Source organism: Rhagoletis zephyria, unplaced genomic scaffold (assembly GCF_001687245.7).
Source record: "Rhagoletis zephyria isolate East Lansing unplaced genomic scaffold, Rhagoletis_zephyria_1.1 Rzeph_scaffold_03721, whole genome shotgun sequence".
Lineage (NCBI taxonomy): Eukaryota > Metazoa > Arthropoda > Insecta > Diptera > Tephritidae > Rhagoletis > Rhagoletis zephyria.
This window is the reverse complement of record NW_016160804.1, coordinates 19,151-38,810: the sequence shown is the minus strand read 5'-3', so window position 1 is coordinate 38,810 and position 19,660 is coordinate 19,151. Positions and strand designations below refer to the sequence as shown.

Genomic DNA, 19,660 nt, shown 5'->3' with positions numbered 1-19,660 from the left:
AAAAACAAAAAGTTTGACGTGTATCTTGTGCGAAAGTGTGCTCGTGGGGACTTCCGCGAGCAGAAGTGGAAGCCACGGAAATGGAACTGCAGGCACGAAAGAAAATTTAAATTTTGAATTGAAAATCTTAAACTTGAAAAGGAGTAGGAGCTGACTTTTTGGAAATTCGGAAATTTTAGTTTTTCATGTGTGAACAGTGTTGCATTTAAAAATGCGCTAAAGTGCAGAGTTTCAGATTGTGTATGGTGAACGATCAGACCGCAAAACTATCAAATGTGGGTTTCAATGATCTAAAACATATTTGAATGGAAAATTATATTATCTAAAAAACTTTCATTGATTACAAAAAAAAAATATTCCGTATATGCACGCCATTTCGCTTTATGAAGCAAAATAATTGAAACAAGTAAAAAAGTTTAACAGTCATTAGATAATAAAAGTTATAAATTTTTTTTTTAATTTGTAAAAAAATTTTAAGAACTACCTTAACTTAACTAAGTGTAAAGTATGCAAAAACGCCGCTGGGAAGTGCCTTAAAAAGTGAAATAAAAACTCAAGAAATATTTGCTCAAATTGACCACCCTAATACTTTTACATATTTTATGGAATTTGCAATATTTAAATTCAAGTTCAAAAACTATGCAAAAAACGTATCCAAATTTGCTAAATCAACATTCAACCCTAATGTAAAGAATTGCATGAATCCATGAAATTTATGCACGAAAAAGAATTCTACATTGTAGCAAAACCTTGACAACAACAAGAAAGAAACTCAACTTTGCTTAAAACATTGTTTCTTCACTTCGCAAAAAACACCGTCGCTTTACCCATTCTTCGTTGTTTTTTTTTTTCTTTCCTGGCTGTCACATTTGACTTAATGCCCAACTATAATATTCGCTTTGTGCTCAATATTCGCTTTAGCTACATTTTACGTTGTGCCCTAGTGAATATCATTCAACAATAGATGCAACAACATTCAATGATAACCGCCGCCATCGCCGTCGCCGTTTAGTGTCTGTCCGATGTTTATGTTGTTTCCGGTATAGTGGGTGCGTGTTTGTGTTTTTTGAGTCGTACGCGCGCGCGCGCTTGTGTTTGTGTGCGTGCGAAAACTTCAGTCTGCTTGACCGACCATTCGTTCATTCATCGATCAGCAAGACGCCAGTTTTAAGCTTAATATATGGTAATGGCAGAGATTGGTGGCCATTTGGCTCACCAGCTACCAAATTTGCACAATCACACACAAAGTGGATTACAGCCGTCGCTGGTGATGAATCATCACCTGGAATTGGATTGCCATGGACATGATGTGATAAGTGAGTACAATCGATTTCGAGGATTTTATCTGTTTTGAAAATTAGAAAAAAAATGCAAATTCGAAACGTCATAAAATACATTTTTTTTTTTGTTACTTTTGGTTTCCCCTACCGACGGGGATTGGAACTCCCATCTTGTACTTTACGAATCGTTTTCTTCAGTATTCTTTCTAAAAAAATAACTGGAAATTTGTGAGCATATTACCTGCGCCAGAGCATAGGTGTACGAGCCACCACTTTTTTGGAATCAGATCCCACTTCTATTCGCTGTATGTGTGCTATTCTGTCATCTAATAACACCGGCACACAAAAAAAGTTCGACTTCGAAGACAGCCACATGGTAGGTTCTCTTCCTTGTGCGGTATCTAAAGACCTTACCCGACCATTTTTGAATCACCATTTTGGATCAGTCATTTCAATTTTTTTTTTTTTAATATGTATAGGCTTCATGTTTGAGCAACTCTCCTCAATCTGAATCAATGATAAAAATAAGCGAAATTTCAGTTTAAGTCCAAAGAACCAATGAACTAACAACTAACAAATCAATTTCTCAAAGAACCAACCTCGAGGTAGCCCCGCGCAGAGGTCTTTAGATACAACGCAGGGAAGATAACCTACCACTCGAACTTGTTTTTTTGTGCCGGTGTAATTCTTCTAAGAATTTTTAGAGGTCTGATCAGCATGGCCTCCAAAAGATGCTTCTGACGTCGGTATTGTTATTCCTGACTGTCAAGCAAAGGATAGCATTGCAGTGAAGGGTTCAGTGCCAGAACTTTGACGAACTATGTATAATGCTAAGCAGTGGAGGATCCAGCGGGGTGTTGAGGGTGTATTGGGGGCTAAACTACGTGTCAGTCAGTGGCGGACCAACGGGGGTGTATTAATAATAGACGCCACATTATACATAAATATGCGCCATATTAAAACACCCCCCGTGGGTCCGCCACTGACTGACACGTAGTTTACTTTGTCAGTCAGTGTTGGCAAAATGTTGATCTGATTAACGATTAAAAATTAACGATTAAAATGTTATTCGCGATTAACGATTAAAATTAATTAATCCTAATCATCTATATGATTAATGATTAAAATTATTTAATCGTTAATCGTCGGTTTTGACTAATTAATTTTAATCATCAATCGTTAATNGCGGACCAACGGGGGTGTATTAATAATAGACGCCACATTATACATAAATATGCGCCATATTAAAACACCCCCCGTGGGTCCGCCACTGACTGACACGTAGTTTACTTTGTCAGTCAGTGTTGGCAAAATGTTGATCTGATTAACGATTAAAAATTAACGATTAAAATGTTATTCGCGATTAACGATTAAAATTAATTAATCCTAATCATCTATATGATTAATGATTAAAATTATTTAATCGTTAATCGTCGGTTTTGACTAATTAATTTTAATCATCAATCGTTAATCTGATTTAAAAAAATCTGAAAAAAATCATTTTAAATCAAACACCATTTACGGTTAGTCTTAATTAACTGACCTTGTATGCAAAAGACAATTCCAGCATAAATTAATTAATCACCAAACCTACTTAGTCAAATTAAGAGTTCATGATTAAAAATTAATTTTTTTAATCACGGTTACGATTAACCGTTTAATCAGATTAAATTCAATCATGATTAACTGTAATTCGAATGAATTTAATCAAATTAACTAATTGATTAAAAAATCGATCGATTAGTGCCAACACTGGGCTCGGTACAACTCAATTGTTACAATAACAAGTATTTTTTAAGCAAACAACACAACTGACTTCAATTCTCAAATAAAAATTTAGAAGTACCGTTAATTTCTTCATAATCCAATAATTGGATCTAAACCAAATTAGTATGGGACCAGCTCTGAGGCACCTCCTTTCTGATAGAAATATAATTATCGAAATCGGTTAATGTGGTCCAAATATTCTGATGAATTGATAACCTCCTCCTTTTTTGAAGTTGATTAAAAAGAGAAAAATTAATGAGGTAAATTGTTATTATCAAATTTACATTGCAAATAATCTCAGCCCTCCCCCTAAATTATGTTCTACGTACGCCAATGAACACATCTAAGATTACTTTGAATTCCTTATGGTACAGTTGTAGAAAATCGGCTTGCGCCGCAATTTCCGAGTTTTCATTGTATCTTTCAGGAATGCGAAGGGGTTTTTAGTGCCTGATAAAGTCATCTTCTGTATTCACATAATTTTTTCCCCCAAATAATGCCGAACTATCTATTAAAGCATTAAAAATGTATTTTTAATCAGCTGCATTGCATCGACGATATTTAAATTTCGAAGTCCAAAATCTCATTGTGGAGACCAAATACACTGGATCGCAAATTGCTATCCAAATCACGAACCCTCATTTAAAATAAAATATAAAAAATAATTACTCTTCTGGCATTTTCTGAAAAAAATTATCCGAAAATTTCCTACTGTGCAGCGGCTAGAAGTTCGATTTCTGTTGTGAACTGAAAATTAAGGATAGTTTTTGTTCAAAATTTTAAGTTTCTTGAAGTCGTGTGTTGGCTTAATTCCAGCATAGATAATGTGGGTGAACTTTATGGGGCGTATTCTTGTTTTCGTACGAATCGAAAATCATGAAGTTTTCCTATCGATTTCTATACGAAAATTTCAAATTTGTAGGGCGAGGTGGAAAAATTATCCCGCCGATCCACGCCGCCGTCGCCGCCACCGTTTGTTGTAATTTTTCTCTCGCCGCCGCCGAGTCATGCAAACATCGGCGCGGCGGCGGCGGCGGCGTTCGGTGCGTGTGGATTACAAATATTCATGTACAAAATATTAATGATATACAGTGGTCGAAAAAATTATAGCCGCACCACATATTGACAAGTATTAACAATTTTTTCTTGTTATTTAATTTTTGTAATTTGTTTATAAAAATATGGTTCATTCTTTAATAAAACCCGTATAAATCCTTGTTTAAAATTTTGTAGAATATTAAAAAAAATAAACAAATTTTCGTAAAAATTTCGAGTTTTTTAATTAGATTTTGAGTATGTAGTTTTGTAGTCCATTGAATTCTAGTAGAATAAGGTGCATGTTTCAAATAGCTTAAAATTTACCGTTAATTTTTTAGAGTTTTGTGTGTCCCATTTGCTTCTATATAACGAATAAATTCAATTTATTTATATATGGTTCCTGCAGCCGCAACATCTTCGACGAAAAAAAATTCTAAAAAATCAAGGGAAGTTAACTACTGACAAGGATTTAACTATCGATATTCAAATCCACAGTGCTTAGTTAATACTTAGTTAGTTAATACCAGTTTAATAAGCCCTCATGGCCCTATACTTAAACTCTTGCTAAAATTATTTTATTTTTTTTGTAGAAAGCAATTTCAATTTGTATAGAAAAATAAACATTTTTCGAGGTTGTACAATTTGAGGTGAAATTAATTTCTGTAGTTTATTATTTGACCATTTTCACCAGTTATAAATAGTTGCCCATTGGATAATTAAATGACAGAATATCGAAAAATTGCGATTTTGTTATTTGTTTTATTTTTGTTTTTCATTAAATATTGCGTAAATACATAGGACTCGCCAAGGGCGCTACATATGCATATATGTATGTATGTATATGTGTATAATTATTTAACGCCAAACAGCGCTAGTTTTATTAAACACTTTAAATATTAAATTAAGCAATTTAGTCGATCAAATGGGGATTTAATTGCTTTACTTTGAGTTGAAACCAGCAAAAATAGAAAAACCAAAAAATAATAAATGCATGGCCCATATTCAACTAATGTGTTTAAAAGCGAAATTTAAAAACGGCTCCTCTAATAGGAAAACTTCAAAAACCTAAAAATTACTTTTATTTTAATACAGATGTTCCATGTCCATCACTATTTGTTTTTGGTTATTAAGATATTTATTTAGGTATGTACATTAGGGTGGATCAGCAAAAAAAAGTTGTGATTTTCCACCGGAATTATAAAACTTATTAAATTTTAAGGCTTCTGTCAAAATATTTCGGAAAATATGTAATTAGATTAAGGTGAGTTGAACCGATTTGAAAATATGTACCCCCATAAATCTAATTACTTTAATTCCGTTGAAAAATTTATCAAACATTTTTATCCAGACCTCGTAGCTCAACTTTTATCTGAGGTGACTTTTTATAAAAAAATATTTTTAGAAACTTTTTTTATTGATAAAAACCTCCATTTTTGGAGGTATTTTCACATATGTAGGTCCAGCTCACGAAAATCTTAATATTTTTAAGTTTTATATTTCCGATGGAAAAACATATTTACTATACATACATATGTATGTATGTATTTGAATGAATAGTAGTTATATTTCATGTGCCATGTGTCCCTGTCGGGAAACGCACTAGTGCCGAACTGGTTCTGTACTAGAGAATGACTAGTGCGCCTTAATTCACTTTTGTATGCTAACAACTGGCGAATTTAACATTCCGATGTCCTAAGAAGTGTCATTTCCATTTTTCGATAGTTCCGAACTAGTCCTAAATTCTATAGTTTCGAACCAGTTCTAAAATCGACAGACGAAAAAAGAATCATTATTTTTTAAATCTTTTTGGATTTTCCCTGCGTTCGATTTTAAATCATTACCAAAGAAGTGTGTTTTCAATTTGAAATCAGATTTGTTTGAATGATTGTAAGAAATGTACATTTATATACCTTTGACTGTAGCTGAGTTTGCAGAGGTGCTTGCTGTTTATTATTGGTTAGATTTCAGACGGTCTCACGATGTTAGAATGTTAACACAAATTTTTGTTTTGTATTAAGCTAGTATCCCACTATCGCGCAAATAGAAGCCCCCCGCTGCTTTCCTTTCTCGATAGTTCCAAACCAGTTCGGAATTCGTCAACTTAGATATAAATTTCTAACCAAAAATAAATAAAATAAAATAGTTTTTTTAAAGTACCACATTTCGCTGATTTTGGACTGGTGCGGAACTTGAAATTTGATTCACTAGTTCGCGGTTTCTCTGCAGGGCAAATACATATTGCAGTATGTAGAGGTACTGAGTAAAAAATTTGACCGACTTGCATTCACTAATTTATGAATATAAAAAAATGCTTCTGTCACCAAAAATTTGGTAGGTAAATATTAAAAAGTTCCATAACTTCAAGTCTCTATCCTTACTCCGGTTTTTAAAGTGATATACTCCTGAATAGAGTTGCAGTGGTCCGAACACTGAGCATCACCCTCTCCCCACCAGCGTTAATTCATTTAGTGAGTATTAGGCTCACGTTTTATTAAAATTGTGACCAAAGATGTCTAAGAAGATGGTCATGCGCCTAGCAACAAAATTAAAATAGTTTAAATTATATTATTCGCCTTTTATGCCTGCTTTATTCTATATTTAATGTATGGAAGCACACACACCTTTTTTTTTAATATTTATTTTTTTCTTTGTTTTAATTATTTCGCGCGCATTTAATTACTAATTTTGATGTGCTCCAGTGCGACTGCGCTTGGATGATTTGTTTAAATGCGCGTTGATTTATGATCTGAGCGCTGGCTGAATGATTGTAATTACCCGTACGTGCTCACTCGTATGTATCTACATACATAGTATGTATGTCGGATGATTTTAAGCTCGATTAGTTGGTTGAATGACATTTTAATTGTGTCTGAATTGTAAGTGAGTCAAAGTTTGGCTGCAAAATGTATTTTTATATTTCAGCCATAAAACAGAGATTGCACTGCATGGAATGCAATTAAAGCTAAAATTAGTTCTCTAGTTACAATAAAAAAAATGAATAAATAATGAGAAAAACATTTTCGCAAAATTTTAGTATTTTTTGCGAATTGAAAGAAAATTCGGATTATTTCGGCATATCAAAAAAATCCATTAATTCCATATTGACAATGGTCTACAGTTATAAAATATCCCGTTGGAAGTTATGTCAAAAACTGCTTTTAATTTTGGAGTCGACTTTATTTTGACTATAACTACGGGTCAATATGTTTATATATTTTAAATCCAATAGTTGAACCTTATTATAATAAACTATGAAAAAAATAAATCATTAAGAAAGTTGAAAAAAAATTTGAAGCTAAATTAAGCTAAATTATGTAGTTCTAAAAATTTTAACTCTGGAAGCTAAACAAAAACAAAAACATAAAAGAATAAATTTTGGATCTTTTCATAAATCACTTCCAATTTAAAAAAGCGTTTTTTAAACTAAATAGCTAACAAAAAAAAAAAAATTAAATTTGAAAAATGTAAATAAGAAAAAAATTAAAAAAACACCAAATAAATAAAGTACAGACGTTTCAAATAATTTTGCTACAACTGGACTATAACAAAAAATTATTGAAATTAAATTATTTATTAAAGAAATTTCGCAAAAATTTTTTTTTGTTCGTAAATTAATTGATAATTTTTTTTACTGCTTTCGAAGCGTCAAACGCTCAAATAATTCATCAACGCTAAAAGCTAAAAAGTTGAGAAAAGCAAATATTTGTTTGAAATAAATTTGTTTCGCAAACACACAACTTTTTTATGTCTATTTGAAGTGGTTATAAAATTTAAATATTGCATTTTTAAACAAACAATTTCAGCGTGGGTGAACTTTGTACGCTAATGCTGTTGCTGCTGCTGCTTCAGATGACATGCCACCAACCGTTTGCAATAAATTTTCCAGCAAATTTTGCAAAATTTACAGCCGCTAAATAAAAATTAATTACAATTGCATTGCAAACAAAACATTACAACAACAACAGCAGCAGCAGCACCGGCAACAAACAGTAATTGCAAGCGACACTTATGTGTGTATGTGTGTACTAGCGATGTTAATTTTTTCGTTTTTTACGATTCCGGGATTTTCGGGATATCGTTATCACAATCCCGGAATCCCGTGATGAGTCCCGGGATTTAGATATTCATTACTTTTCAACAACTTAAATCGAAAAAATTGCTTCTATCTGTCCTACCATTAAATAAATAATAAATAAATGTGTATGAAACCTACTTTTTTATTTAAAGTAGCGTTTTTTATGTTTTCTCTCTGACGTCAGATTTATTTTAAAGGACTTTGTAATATCAAAGATATGATTAATTCCAAAAAGTATTTAAAAAATTCATTGAAATGTACATATAATAGAAATATGGGTACCAAATGAAAGAGGAAATTTCTTTAGAATTTAAAAAAAAATTTAATTTTTTTGATTCACCAGGACGAATAGGTAATGAAACAGGAAATTTCTTTAGAATTTTAAAAAATTTACATTTTTTTGATTCACCAGGACGAATAGGTAATGTTTTAAGCTGATCAAGTTAGAAGGACGAAATTGAGGATGTTATCGAGTTTATATAAGTCCTTAACATATAATTTTTTCAAAAACGAATATTGCGAAATTTCAAGGAAAAAATTTCGCACGGTCTTATATGTAGACATTTAAAAAAAAAATATAAATTTTTAAATAAAAGAAATAAAAAAGGCCGGGATTAACATTCCTAGTGTTTACGCATGTCTGGGCCTATGTACACCCATATGTAACTATGCACACACATGCATAAATAGCAATAACTAATATTTGGGTAGAAACGCATAAATTATTTGTGACAGCCATCAAAACTGAGAGACGCGGCTGGGGGCGGCTGAGCGATTGACCACAACGGCTGCGCTGAGTTCCAACTACAACAACAACAACACCGTGGAGACACTTAAAAAATGTGCAAATAGTGCAACAAATTAATACATTTTTTTGAAAGTGGCAAACACATTACGATGGGTAACGGTAAAAGCACGAAAGTGGGTTGGTGGGCGAGTGGGCGCATGAAATCAGTTGCACTTTGATGGTGCGATAGCCAGCGGGGAGCCCCTTTGAAGCAAACACTAAATGCCGAAGTGCTTATGATGCAGCGGCTGGGTGGAAGGAGGAGAGGGGCATTGCTTTTTGGTTGGTATGGTTTATGTAATTTTAAAGCTTTGCAAATATTTGAAATGCATTTTTAAAGCTATTTTGGTGCGTACATTTTTAAGTAAATTTGTCGATGTGTAGTTAGAGGAAAAGATGAAAAGTTGTTTATAGGAAGCTTATAACCAACTAATTTCATAACTTTTTCTATATAAAATTTAATTTTTTTTTTTAATTCTTGTCCCTATATGGAATTAAATACATGATTTAGCACAAATTAAGTTAAATTCTTAATCAAAGAAGCAAAAATGCAAAAACCAAGGCTTGTAATTTATTTTACGAATCTTTGTCGATTTGACAGCATCCACCATTTCGCTGACGTCATAATAGCACTAATAGGTAAATGTACCTAAAAAGCTAATATGTATTTTTATGTGAATATGTTTTTGATAGTTGGTGGACTGGAAGAGGTACCATATCTTCTTTTGGACTTACATCAAACCATCTGTTCTATTAAAATGGCATTGAAAAGAATTTCTCCGAGCAGTTAAAGCCAAACCTATGTTTTAACCAATGTTTATGCTCCTCTACAAAGGAGGGAGGCTATTGGAATTCCTTTGAAAATAAGAAAACATTTTGCGATAAGTTATTTGGCAACGTTTCAAATGTACCTAAAATACGTTAAAATTTAAGAGTCTGAAGAGTAGGCACAATTTTACCTAGTTTTACATCACTATATCACGCCACATGTTTGCTTTTCCCCCTTCTTTTTGTAAATTATTCTTAACTCTCTCATTCTCTCATTATTCTGACGTCACACCTGGTTGCTCACATCTCGATAGGCGCAATCTTGTATTCTATCATTCTTTGTAAAAATTGGTTTTAAATTTTTTATTATTTTTTTATAATAAAACACAGTATTCTAATTTATATAAAATAGTGTAGAATTGAGTCAAGAACTCTTACTATTTGTAATTAATGTAAAATAAGATACAAAATTTTAAAACTTTAATTTCAATAAAAGCAAGTTTTTTAATAAAAATATTCTGCATTTCTTGGGATAAAAGAATTCTTTACTTTGGTTATTAAAATATTTGTAATTTTTTTCTAAGTGTCATACGATTGGGTATTTTCCCAAAATTTGGTGCAAATCGTATCCCAATTGTGTGAGTGCATAAATATTTTTCTTTATCCCAATCACGAAAACAATTTGTTAAAATTTTTCAGTAGAAATTCGCTGTATTGTATCTACCAATATAGTAGGGCTGTGCGATTATTCGATTATTCAATTACTCGAGTAATCAAGATTTTGATTGCTCGAAACAATGATTAATCGAGTTACTTTAAATATGATTACTCAAAATAAATAATTTTTCTCGTTAAAAGAGCTTGCTTTGGGAAATACTTATTTTCTTTGTTACATTCTGCATATGAAAAAAATATTTACTCTTAATTTTTGAAAACAGAAACTTTATTTTCAAAGTATCAAGGAACTTCACCTTCTTTACATGTAAAGAGTTCTTTGAAATGTTGATTACTCATTTTACTCATAATGTTGATTAATCACAAAGTAAATTACTCAAATATTTTTGTTTTTGGTTAATCAAAATCTTGATTACTCGAGTAACTGAACTTTTGAGTAATCATAATTTAGTGTGAGTAAAAAAAAAATTGTCGACCCAATTTATGTGTAAAACTTGTGAAAATCTATACAAATGTACCAATCGCGTGACACTGCCTTAAAAGTTAAAAATTTGAAGCTTCATAATTAAAAAAACTTCCAATCTGGGTAGAATTTTGTAACAAAAAATTTAAATATCAGTTTTTTTCTGTCACTTAGTAAGTAAAATATGTATGTATGTAAAATGAAAATTTTAAGCCCCATAAATAACCAAAATGCATACTGTTAATTATCTAATAAATTCGCATTTTATAATAAATAACTCTTAATTTTATTTTTGGCTAAACAAATTAGGATAAACGTTTTCTTCATTTCATTCTTTCCTAAAAGTCAAAACTCATTTTACTTTATTTCAAATAGTGTTGAATTTATTATTATGAAATTAATAAAATCAAATAAATAGTAAATTGAATTTAAAAACAATATTTAAATATTACCAATAAATGCGTAAACGAAAATAATTGCTAACTACAGATTTCTTACGCAAGGTGTCATCAACTCAAAAAAAAAAACAATGCTCAGTCGAGCAGCAGCGCGAGCTAAGCTAAGACGGTGGATGGATGCGTTTTTGGCGGCTTTGGTTTATGGCCGCACTCAAGAGGCGAGGGACCGTAACTTCGAAAACAAAAAAATCAAAACATTAACTCGAGCTCATACATATGTATGTATGCATGTACGTACACGTTTGTAAAAACCTGCAAATTTTGCTGTTTATGCCATTTCACTTCTGAGCTAACGTAAATATTTTAATGAGTTTTTCGTGTCTTATTTTTATTTTTATTTTTTTTTTTGTTTTTCAGCCAGTCAGTAGTAGGTTTGGCTGTTTGTTGTTGTAACGCCACCGCTGATAACTTCTCAAGTAGTCGTTAAATTAATTAAATAGAACGAAGTGTATGTATGTATTTACGTTTATTTTTTCTAAAAATTTTGCTTCTTCGTTTAGCTCATATGGGTTGCGCAACGCTTTGGCTGCCTGCAATCACGTGCGTGTTCCAAATTTTTTGTTTACGCAACAATTTGCTAAGCTAAGTCCAATCGTCCTTCCTTCCATAACTTTCCGCTTCTCCCCCACTTCCACATAGCGGTCTCAGCGCTTTTAGAACTGTCATTTGTTAAGTTCAAATTTATTTTAGCAAACTTTTTCGAGAGATTCTACAAAAACACTTAACCAACTCAATCCGCGACTTTTCGCAAGTAATTCCAGTATTTATTATTTGCTTGCGCAAACAAATCACACGCCAGCCAGCCAGCTAGCCAGCTAGCTGAGTGAAGTGAATTTATTTAGCTGTTTAAAAACAAATCTACGCAAAAATTTTGCTTAGCTTTCAGCATCCACTGAACAGCTGAGACATCAAACTGTTCCACTTGCTCCACTCTGGTCACCTCATTCAGATTCTTAGCTGTACGAGTGAGTACTCGCAGTGTGGCGGCGCTATTTGCGCGCTCGTAAAGTAAACAATTTTATGTCGCCTTATATGTATTTATAAATAATTACACAGCAAGTGGCCACGAACTGAGGCTTGAAATCGATCGAATGGGGCTCCAAGGGGTTATAGTTTAAATAGCATTGCTTAATGAATTTTAAATAAATATTTCCTAAAGCTGATAAATTATGTAGATATTTATGTGTCTACGTAGTTGTTGTTTATATTTCCTGGAACAAATAAATAATAAATGTGTAAGTGGATAAATAAATTTTAATACAAGGTGTTATAATTTCTGAGCTTTAATTGATCTTGCGTCTGGGTTGGCGATAGGTACATACAAAAAAAAAAAAAACATGAATTTTATATTTAAATAAAGTTCAGAAATTCTCACGAAAGTACGGCAATCAAGGAAATTCTTGTATGGTATACGAAACTCTTATGTCAAGGATTTTTTTTTTTTGCCGTAAGTTCTACTCCTAGGGGCACTGAAAGTTTTAGAACTTTTAAGACCGAATAAATTTTGAAATTTAAACAAAGGAAAAAGCAAAATGGAGTCTCAGTAGAACTTCTTTAAATAATAAAATTTATTTGCGTGTACATAGATTTTTCAAACAGAGCTTTATCGGAGAGTGTAAGAAAAGCTAGTGAGCACCGCATTGGTTCTCCTTTTTATAACTGTCTATGGGTTACATTTTTTCCACTTAATGTTTTACCCACAACAAGTACTTTTGCCACGAATTATTTCAAAAATGAAATTAAATCAGCGTTGAGCAGAGAGAGCTTTTACTCTGCAACGCGCCTATACAAAATGTAAAGGAAGCTTAAAAGAGCTTTGCCCGCGGGCAAGACAGTGCCCGTCAGTGAATTAAATACATAGTACATACATTGTCCCTCAAGACAAACAACTTTTTCCAGCGAGAGAGATTTCGGGTTTAATAAGAGAATTTAAAAGTTAACTCAGCCTCAATGCCCTTCGATATCCGTTTACTGCCAATAGTATTTTTGCAAAGCGCAGTTGAGTTAAAATACAGTTGTTAAAGCTGTTTGTCTTTTTGTAGCGCCGCTACTAAGCTCTGCCTGAATTTGTAACGTGCTGGTGTTGCTGTTGAAGTGAATGATGTGTTAGCTGAGTGGCTTAAGGCGGCAAGTAAAAATGTGGTGGGTGACACCTTCAGAAGCCAGATGAGTCTGGATAAGTATGAGTTAAGCCTGCTATGCATAGTATTCAGATCGTAACTTTGCATTCGAGTTACGCGGGTCTCTCGAGCAGCTGACGCTCTTCATCTGCGATGGGTTGTGATTTAAGCTCCGCTTACAAGTGAGTGCTGTTAAGGGAGGAGATTGCCTCTCGGTGAATGGTGTTTATGGCCTGTCTGAAAATGGTCCTTAAATATGCCTAACAGTTGCCTCTGCTTCCATAAATCGTCTTTTCAGGTGTTCCCTTTGATAGCAGCCCACCAGGAATCACTTGGTCAGAATAAAACTATGTTCCCCGAAGAGGACATTTAGGTGGTGTTCAGTAGACATCAGAAGACATCCAGTTCCTGTCCGGTGTGCGGTATTCTGATTTGGGCTCGTGCACTGTCTCCTACTTACTAGTCCTCGGAGGGCAACTTATCATTTAGTTACAATTTGCCAACATAGTCTTTTACCTTCGCCCCAAGTACTTCCGGGAAACGATTTGGTTACGTTTGTATACTTTATGAACAATTGTAGTTGTTTGCGAGGAGAAGGAGCGCAAGATGGGATATTGGCCAATATACAGTTTGACCTTTTTCATCTAGGTACAGGGACAGGGTAGATTTGATAGAGGATATGGACTGAGATCTTGGGTCATTTGTGCCCTATGGGAAGAGTGTAAGCGAAAAAGAACGGAGAGATAAAAACAGGTTATCCGATAACAAATCTATTATCGGACGTCAGTATTGAGCAGTCAGTGTATTCAATCAGTGAAACTCCCTCTGGTGGCTAAGGAAGCTTCGATGTGTGGAAGTTGAACAGTTCTCATCCTCGCGGTTTGATCTCGAAAAAGTACTGATTACTGTGGATCATTCCGATAGCTCTCTGTTCAGTGTTATATAACTGTGTAAGTGTGGAGTAATAAGATTCGGCGAGTACAATGCTAGTTGGGCAGTTCTCTAACAGGGGCGATTTCGGTTAAAGCCAAAACTTACCTGACTGCTTATGGCGCTTATGCCGTGGTGATATCTCCTAAGTTTCCCGGGTTTTAATAGCAGAAACACCTCGCTGGACCCAAATGTTTAAGCGTCGACATGCATAGTCCATTAGGACCAATAACTTTGAAGGCTTTTGCTTTCACTGAACTTCATCACTGGTGAAAGTGAAATACGCAGAAGGTTTTTGGAGCCTGTGCAGTAGGGCGGGTTGATTTTTATTTTTTAAATCGTATAGCAAAAACGTATACTACATAAAATTCTAAGAAAATTCTCTGAAAAAACCATGTATCTAAAATAAAATCCTAATCCGCGCCTCTCGACTTGAAACTTTATATGGCCGCCTTTGCCAAAAAAATAAATGTTAGAAAAAATAGGGTTTTCCAAAAAGAAATCGAATTTTCTGAATAAAATTGTTTAGTAACGTAGTTCTTTTGTACTTTATATTTTTTCTACACTCACAATTTTTTTTCATTAAAAAAAAAATATTCACCCAAGTACGCAAATCAGAGGAGATGCAAATTGGGGTTCAACTGCTTTTATAATAATTGATTATTTTGATTAGTCTCAAAACAATACCTGTATTGCATAAACTACAATATAATATAATAAAACATAATATATTTCAAAAAAAGAAAATAATTTTAGCGAAAGAAGAGGAAAAAATTTTCAAGTCGAGAGGCGCAGATTAGGTTTTGATTTTAGACCCATGGTTCCTTCAGAGAATTTTCTTAGAATTTAATGTAGATTACGTTTTTTCTATACGATTTTTAATTTTTTTTTTCATCCACACAAATCAACCCGCCCTACTGTGCAGCCTTCTGGTTACTCGACGTTTGGCTTAACCCACCCAAGGCTGCAGAGTGAGCTGCGGGCATATTTCTTCGTGTCGGAAGAGTAGAGATGGCAGATCGAAATAAAAAAATACTACAACAACAACAACATCTAACGAACATTTAAATTACAAACATTTATTGTAAGTATCCAGATTTATCTAAAAGCTATCAAGTAGCTAATAATCCGGAAATACTTCTGAAAAAAAGTGAGGTGAGGATTTTCTATATTACGACAGCGATATGAGTATTCAACAGAAACTTCATAATTTCCTAGCCCTACTTACGAAAATGGTCACATTTTTCGAATTGTTTGGTGGTGCCAAGTTCCCTTCATTTTTTGCACCAGCCTCCAATTCACATTTCTTAAACATTTTATAGATTTTTTGGGACAACCGAAGATCAATATTTACCCATCAATTGAGAAAAAATCTAATGTCTATTCTCGAGTTTTTTGGATCGATTCGCGGATCGAGTCGAAACTAAAAAATGGATAAAAACTTAATCATTAATTGATCTTCGATTTAATTGATTTAAAAACGGCATCTCTACTGACGAGACACAGCACGATTAACCAAGTTTACTCAAACCACAGCTGAAGCTGCAGATTTATCCGTCAAAAATTATTATAAAGATTGCTGTTTAAGACATAAACCGTAGTAAATATTTACTACCAAAATTAAACGATTTATAAAAAATTAACTTATCGGATTTTTTAAAATATCCATTCTCTCTGAATGAATCTCTGAATCTCTGACACAGTTAACTTTCAAGTTAAATAAAAAAATTGAGAAACGCAAACTTATTTTAATTAAAAGATTGTCAATCACTTAATTGAAAATTTTTATGTTCACTATGTTGTTTGTAGTTTTATGCTTAAACATTTTTATTGCATTTTCAACTTTTTATTAAATAAATTGGTATCGCCATAATTCGCATTATTTGCTTGCTAATTTTGTAAAAAAAAAAATATTCGCATTTGCGTTTATTGCCTTCTTCGCAAATGAAGTGTGGATAAGGTGTAATCTTGTCATTTGCATTAAATTTTCTCAACTCTTTTTTTTTTTTTTTTTGAAATCATACATAAATGCGCAAACACATGTATTATGGCGAAAAATCAACTCTATTGGCAATAAAGTTATTGTAACCAATTAAACCAGTATCAACTTACGATATTTTTGTAAAAAATATTTTTATTAGTATAATTTACTTAAGTTTGGTGTGTAATATTCAATGCAATAAAATTTATCTTAAATGAGTTTCATAAACTCGTTTCTGCTAATTGAAATTTTTACTTTAAAGTTCGAATGCCAATGCTGTTGGTTAATAAGAAATTATTAGTGAATTTCAGGAGCAACCATGTATCTATATGTATGTATGTAATGTAGACAACTTATTCATATGTACATATATGTATGTATGTGTGTAATGTGTTTCAAAATTATGCATTTTTATTACAGTCAAACTAGGAAAATCTTACAATTTTTTGCATGGCGGTCGATTATGGAACATAAAAATTGATTTGCGAAATTCAGTAGGCTGCTGAATCGCCGCCAAGGGATATTTAATAGCGATGGTGACAGCAGTTTTATTTTGGAAAATTCGATTTTGCTGTTTAAGGTCATTGATCGGCATAATTTTCAAAATGTTGGCAAAAATATTTTAATCAAAAAATAGGCAAGAAGATTCGATCGATGATGCGGGCCATTAGCATCAAGATAGAATTGCGCATTATCGCTTTGAGTCATTGCACAATACATATGTATGTAGGTCAAATGATCATCATATTTGAACCAAAAATTTTAAGAATAGCGTAAAGGAGACTAACAGCCCTATTCCCACGCCTATGACAAAACTCAACGGCTGACTATGGTCTTTACTATTGCGCCTAACACTATGCCGCAAATTTATTTTAAGCTCTCTAATGGTAACAATTGTCATTGCTATTGTTATGACCTACTGAGTACGCGACAACGGCGAAACAATGTTTAGACTTGTCCTCATTTTCGTTGTTGGTGATTCCGACAGGGTCAAATTTGGTTTGGGGACAAACCGGTTTCGGCGTGGTGCCGTATTCAGTGTCATTTTTCGTTCTCTTTGTGTTTTAGGCGCAGTAATTGTGACAATAGTCATACGATAAATGTTGTCAATGTTGTGGCTATAGGGCTGTAACTCTCGTAAAACAATTTTATTAACCCTTTCACAGTTTCATTTTTTTTCACAGTTTTCACTTTCACAGTTTCACAGTTTCATTGTTGTATTTGCTAAGAGAATTCTACAACGCAAATAGTATAACCCTCTACAACTTTCCTTTGCATAATTTTAGGCATATGCACTGCAGTGTATGAATAAAAAGTAAGGTGGAAATTTAAAAGAATTCTGAAATTATTTTCACTTGATGTGTAAGCCTTCACGTGTAAACCCAGACGATACAGAAACAAATCTAATCCGTTGTTCTAGAAAAACTGCTCGTTGAGATATGCATGGAGTTCGGGGCTCTTTCGGAGTCAATTCGGAAATTTTTCGGAATCATTTCGAGACTTGGTCGGGTCCAGTTTGAGACTAGTTCTGGACTAGTTCGGGACCATTCCGGTTACAGTTCGGGACTTTTTCATAACTTACGGGATACTTCGGGACCAGTTTGGGAGTAGTTCAGCCCCTTTTTAGGACGAGTTTCGGACACCGATGTTTACAACTCAAATTTTATAAGTATCTGGCTCTCACGCCGTTTTTTAAGCTATGTTCAAAATACTGCTTAATTTTTGTCTAGCCGCCCCTATTCGGCTTTTTATAACTTTCATGAGCATGAAATGGTATTTATTATAACTTTGGTCCGATGTTTGTAAGTACCAGAATATGAAGAGATAGACCCATTAAAATGTATACTTATATGATCAGAACGTCAAGCTGAGTGGATTTAGCCATGTCCGTCTGTTTGTATGCAATCTAGTCTCTCAGTTTTCGAGATATCCGTATCAAATTTGGTAGGTGGGTGTATTTTTATAATGTATTAATCATTTGTCGGAACCGGAAGAATCGGACCACAATAACATATAGCTCCCATACAACTGATTGTTCAGATATAAGATTTTTCGTTATAACTCCTCCATTTATGTAGCTAGGAACATGAAATTTCGCACTATTTATTTTTTACAGTAAAATGAACAAAGATCGGGTCACTATAATCTATTTATTGCCTTCATACAACTGATTGTTCAGATATGGGGTTTTACTGTAAAACTACTTTATTTGGATAGCTAAGACCGATAAATTTCGCAAGCTATTTTATAAATAATAAAACAGCGTCTACTGAGAAAATCGTGAAAATCTATAAGCTTTATCTCCTTTCGGGCTCCTTTTGAAAGAAAACACGTATTTTAACGAGTCACAATGTTGAAGATAAAGTTTGGACCTGGTTTTCCTCTTAATTTATGTCCTTCAAATCGGGAAAGCACACTGGTGTATAACTTGGTTGTAAATTTACAAATTGTGGTATATATCTGATAAATTGTATGAAAATTCACAAATCTACACCAAGTTATACACCAGTGTGCTATTTGAGAATATAGGTGCACTACCAAAATAATCCTTATTCTAGAACTTCTGTTTATTTTGGAACGCACCTTGTCTTTCGGCGAGGCGACCAACGCTTGCTCCAGTTTAATGAGAAAGTGCAACGTCTTACACGAAAATAATCGTCTAATGAAGTCTCTATAGAACTCTGATGTAGCTAGTACCAGATTTTTTTTTTCATTGCTGACTCAACGAGATTGATAGCTTCAGATCTTTTCCCAGAAATGCAGCTGCAAAACACCACTGAAAATAGGTGTTAAGGCAATGAGTAGTAAAAAACTTCAATTTTGTTCAGTTCAGACAGGGTTCGTTTGATTGGGGCATTAGTGCCATAAAGCATTCTAGTCTACATTCTGGGCTACAAAAATTTAGTATGCAATTTGTTTTTCTTTTTTATACATTCAAAAGTGATTTAGATTTTTTAAATTTGTTGCTCACGTCACACAGCTATGCTCAAAACTTGGTTGTTTTTATGCATCCTTACACTTTTAAACATTTACATACATACATATGTATATATTTTTCATATTTATATATGTATATGCAAATGTTACACATGTTTCTTCTACTGCGGTGCAAATAATTTGATTAACGATAATTTGTATTCGATTTAGAGGAGTAACGGTTGCACTAATTTGCTAAATTAGTTAGTTTGCTTCAGAGCCAAAGCAATTATTTCAACTAATTTATGGGAAATTAGTTTCATCTACAAGCATGCACATTTAGACACACACAAGCATGAGCACAAACAAATGCAAAAGTTTGCAACAAATACCAAAAAAAAA

The 19,660-nt window shown here is 33.2% G+C and overlaps 1 protein-coding gene across 1 annotated transcript in view; it reads left to right on the top strand.

The window, feature by feature from the left end:
- Positions 1-6: 6 nt before the first annotated feature.
- Positions 7-19,660, top strand: part of LOC108369521 (insulin gene enhancer protein isl-1-like) — a 38,470-nt gene continuing 18,816 nt past the window's right edge. The window contains 1 exon segment of the mRNA XM_017624643.1: positions 7-1,316. Coding sequence (XP_017480132.1) covers positions 1,181-1,316 — 136 coding nt within the window. The 5' untranslated portion in view covers positions 7-1,180.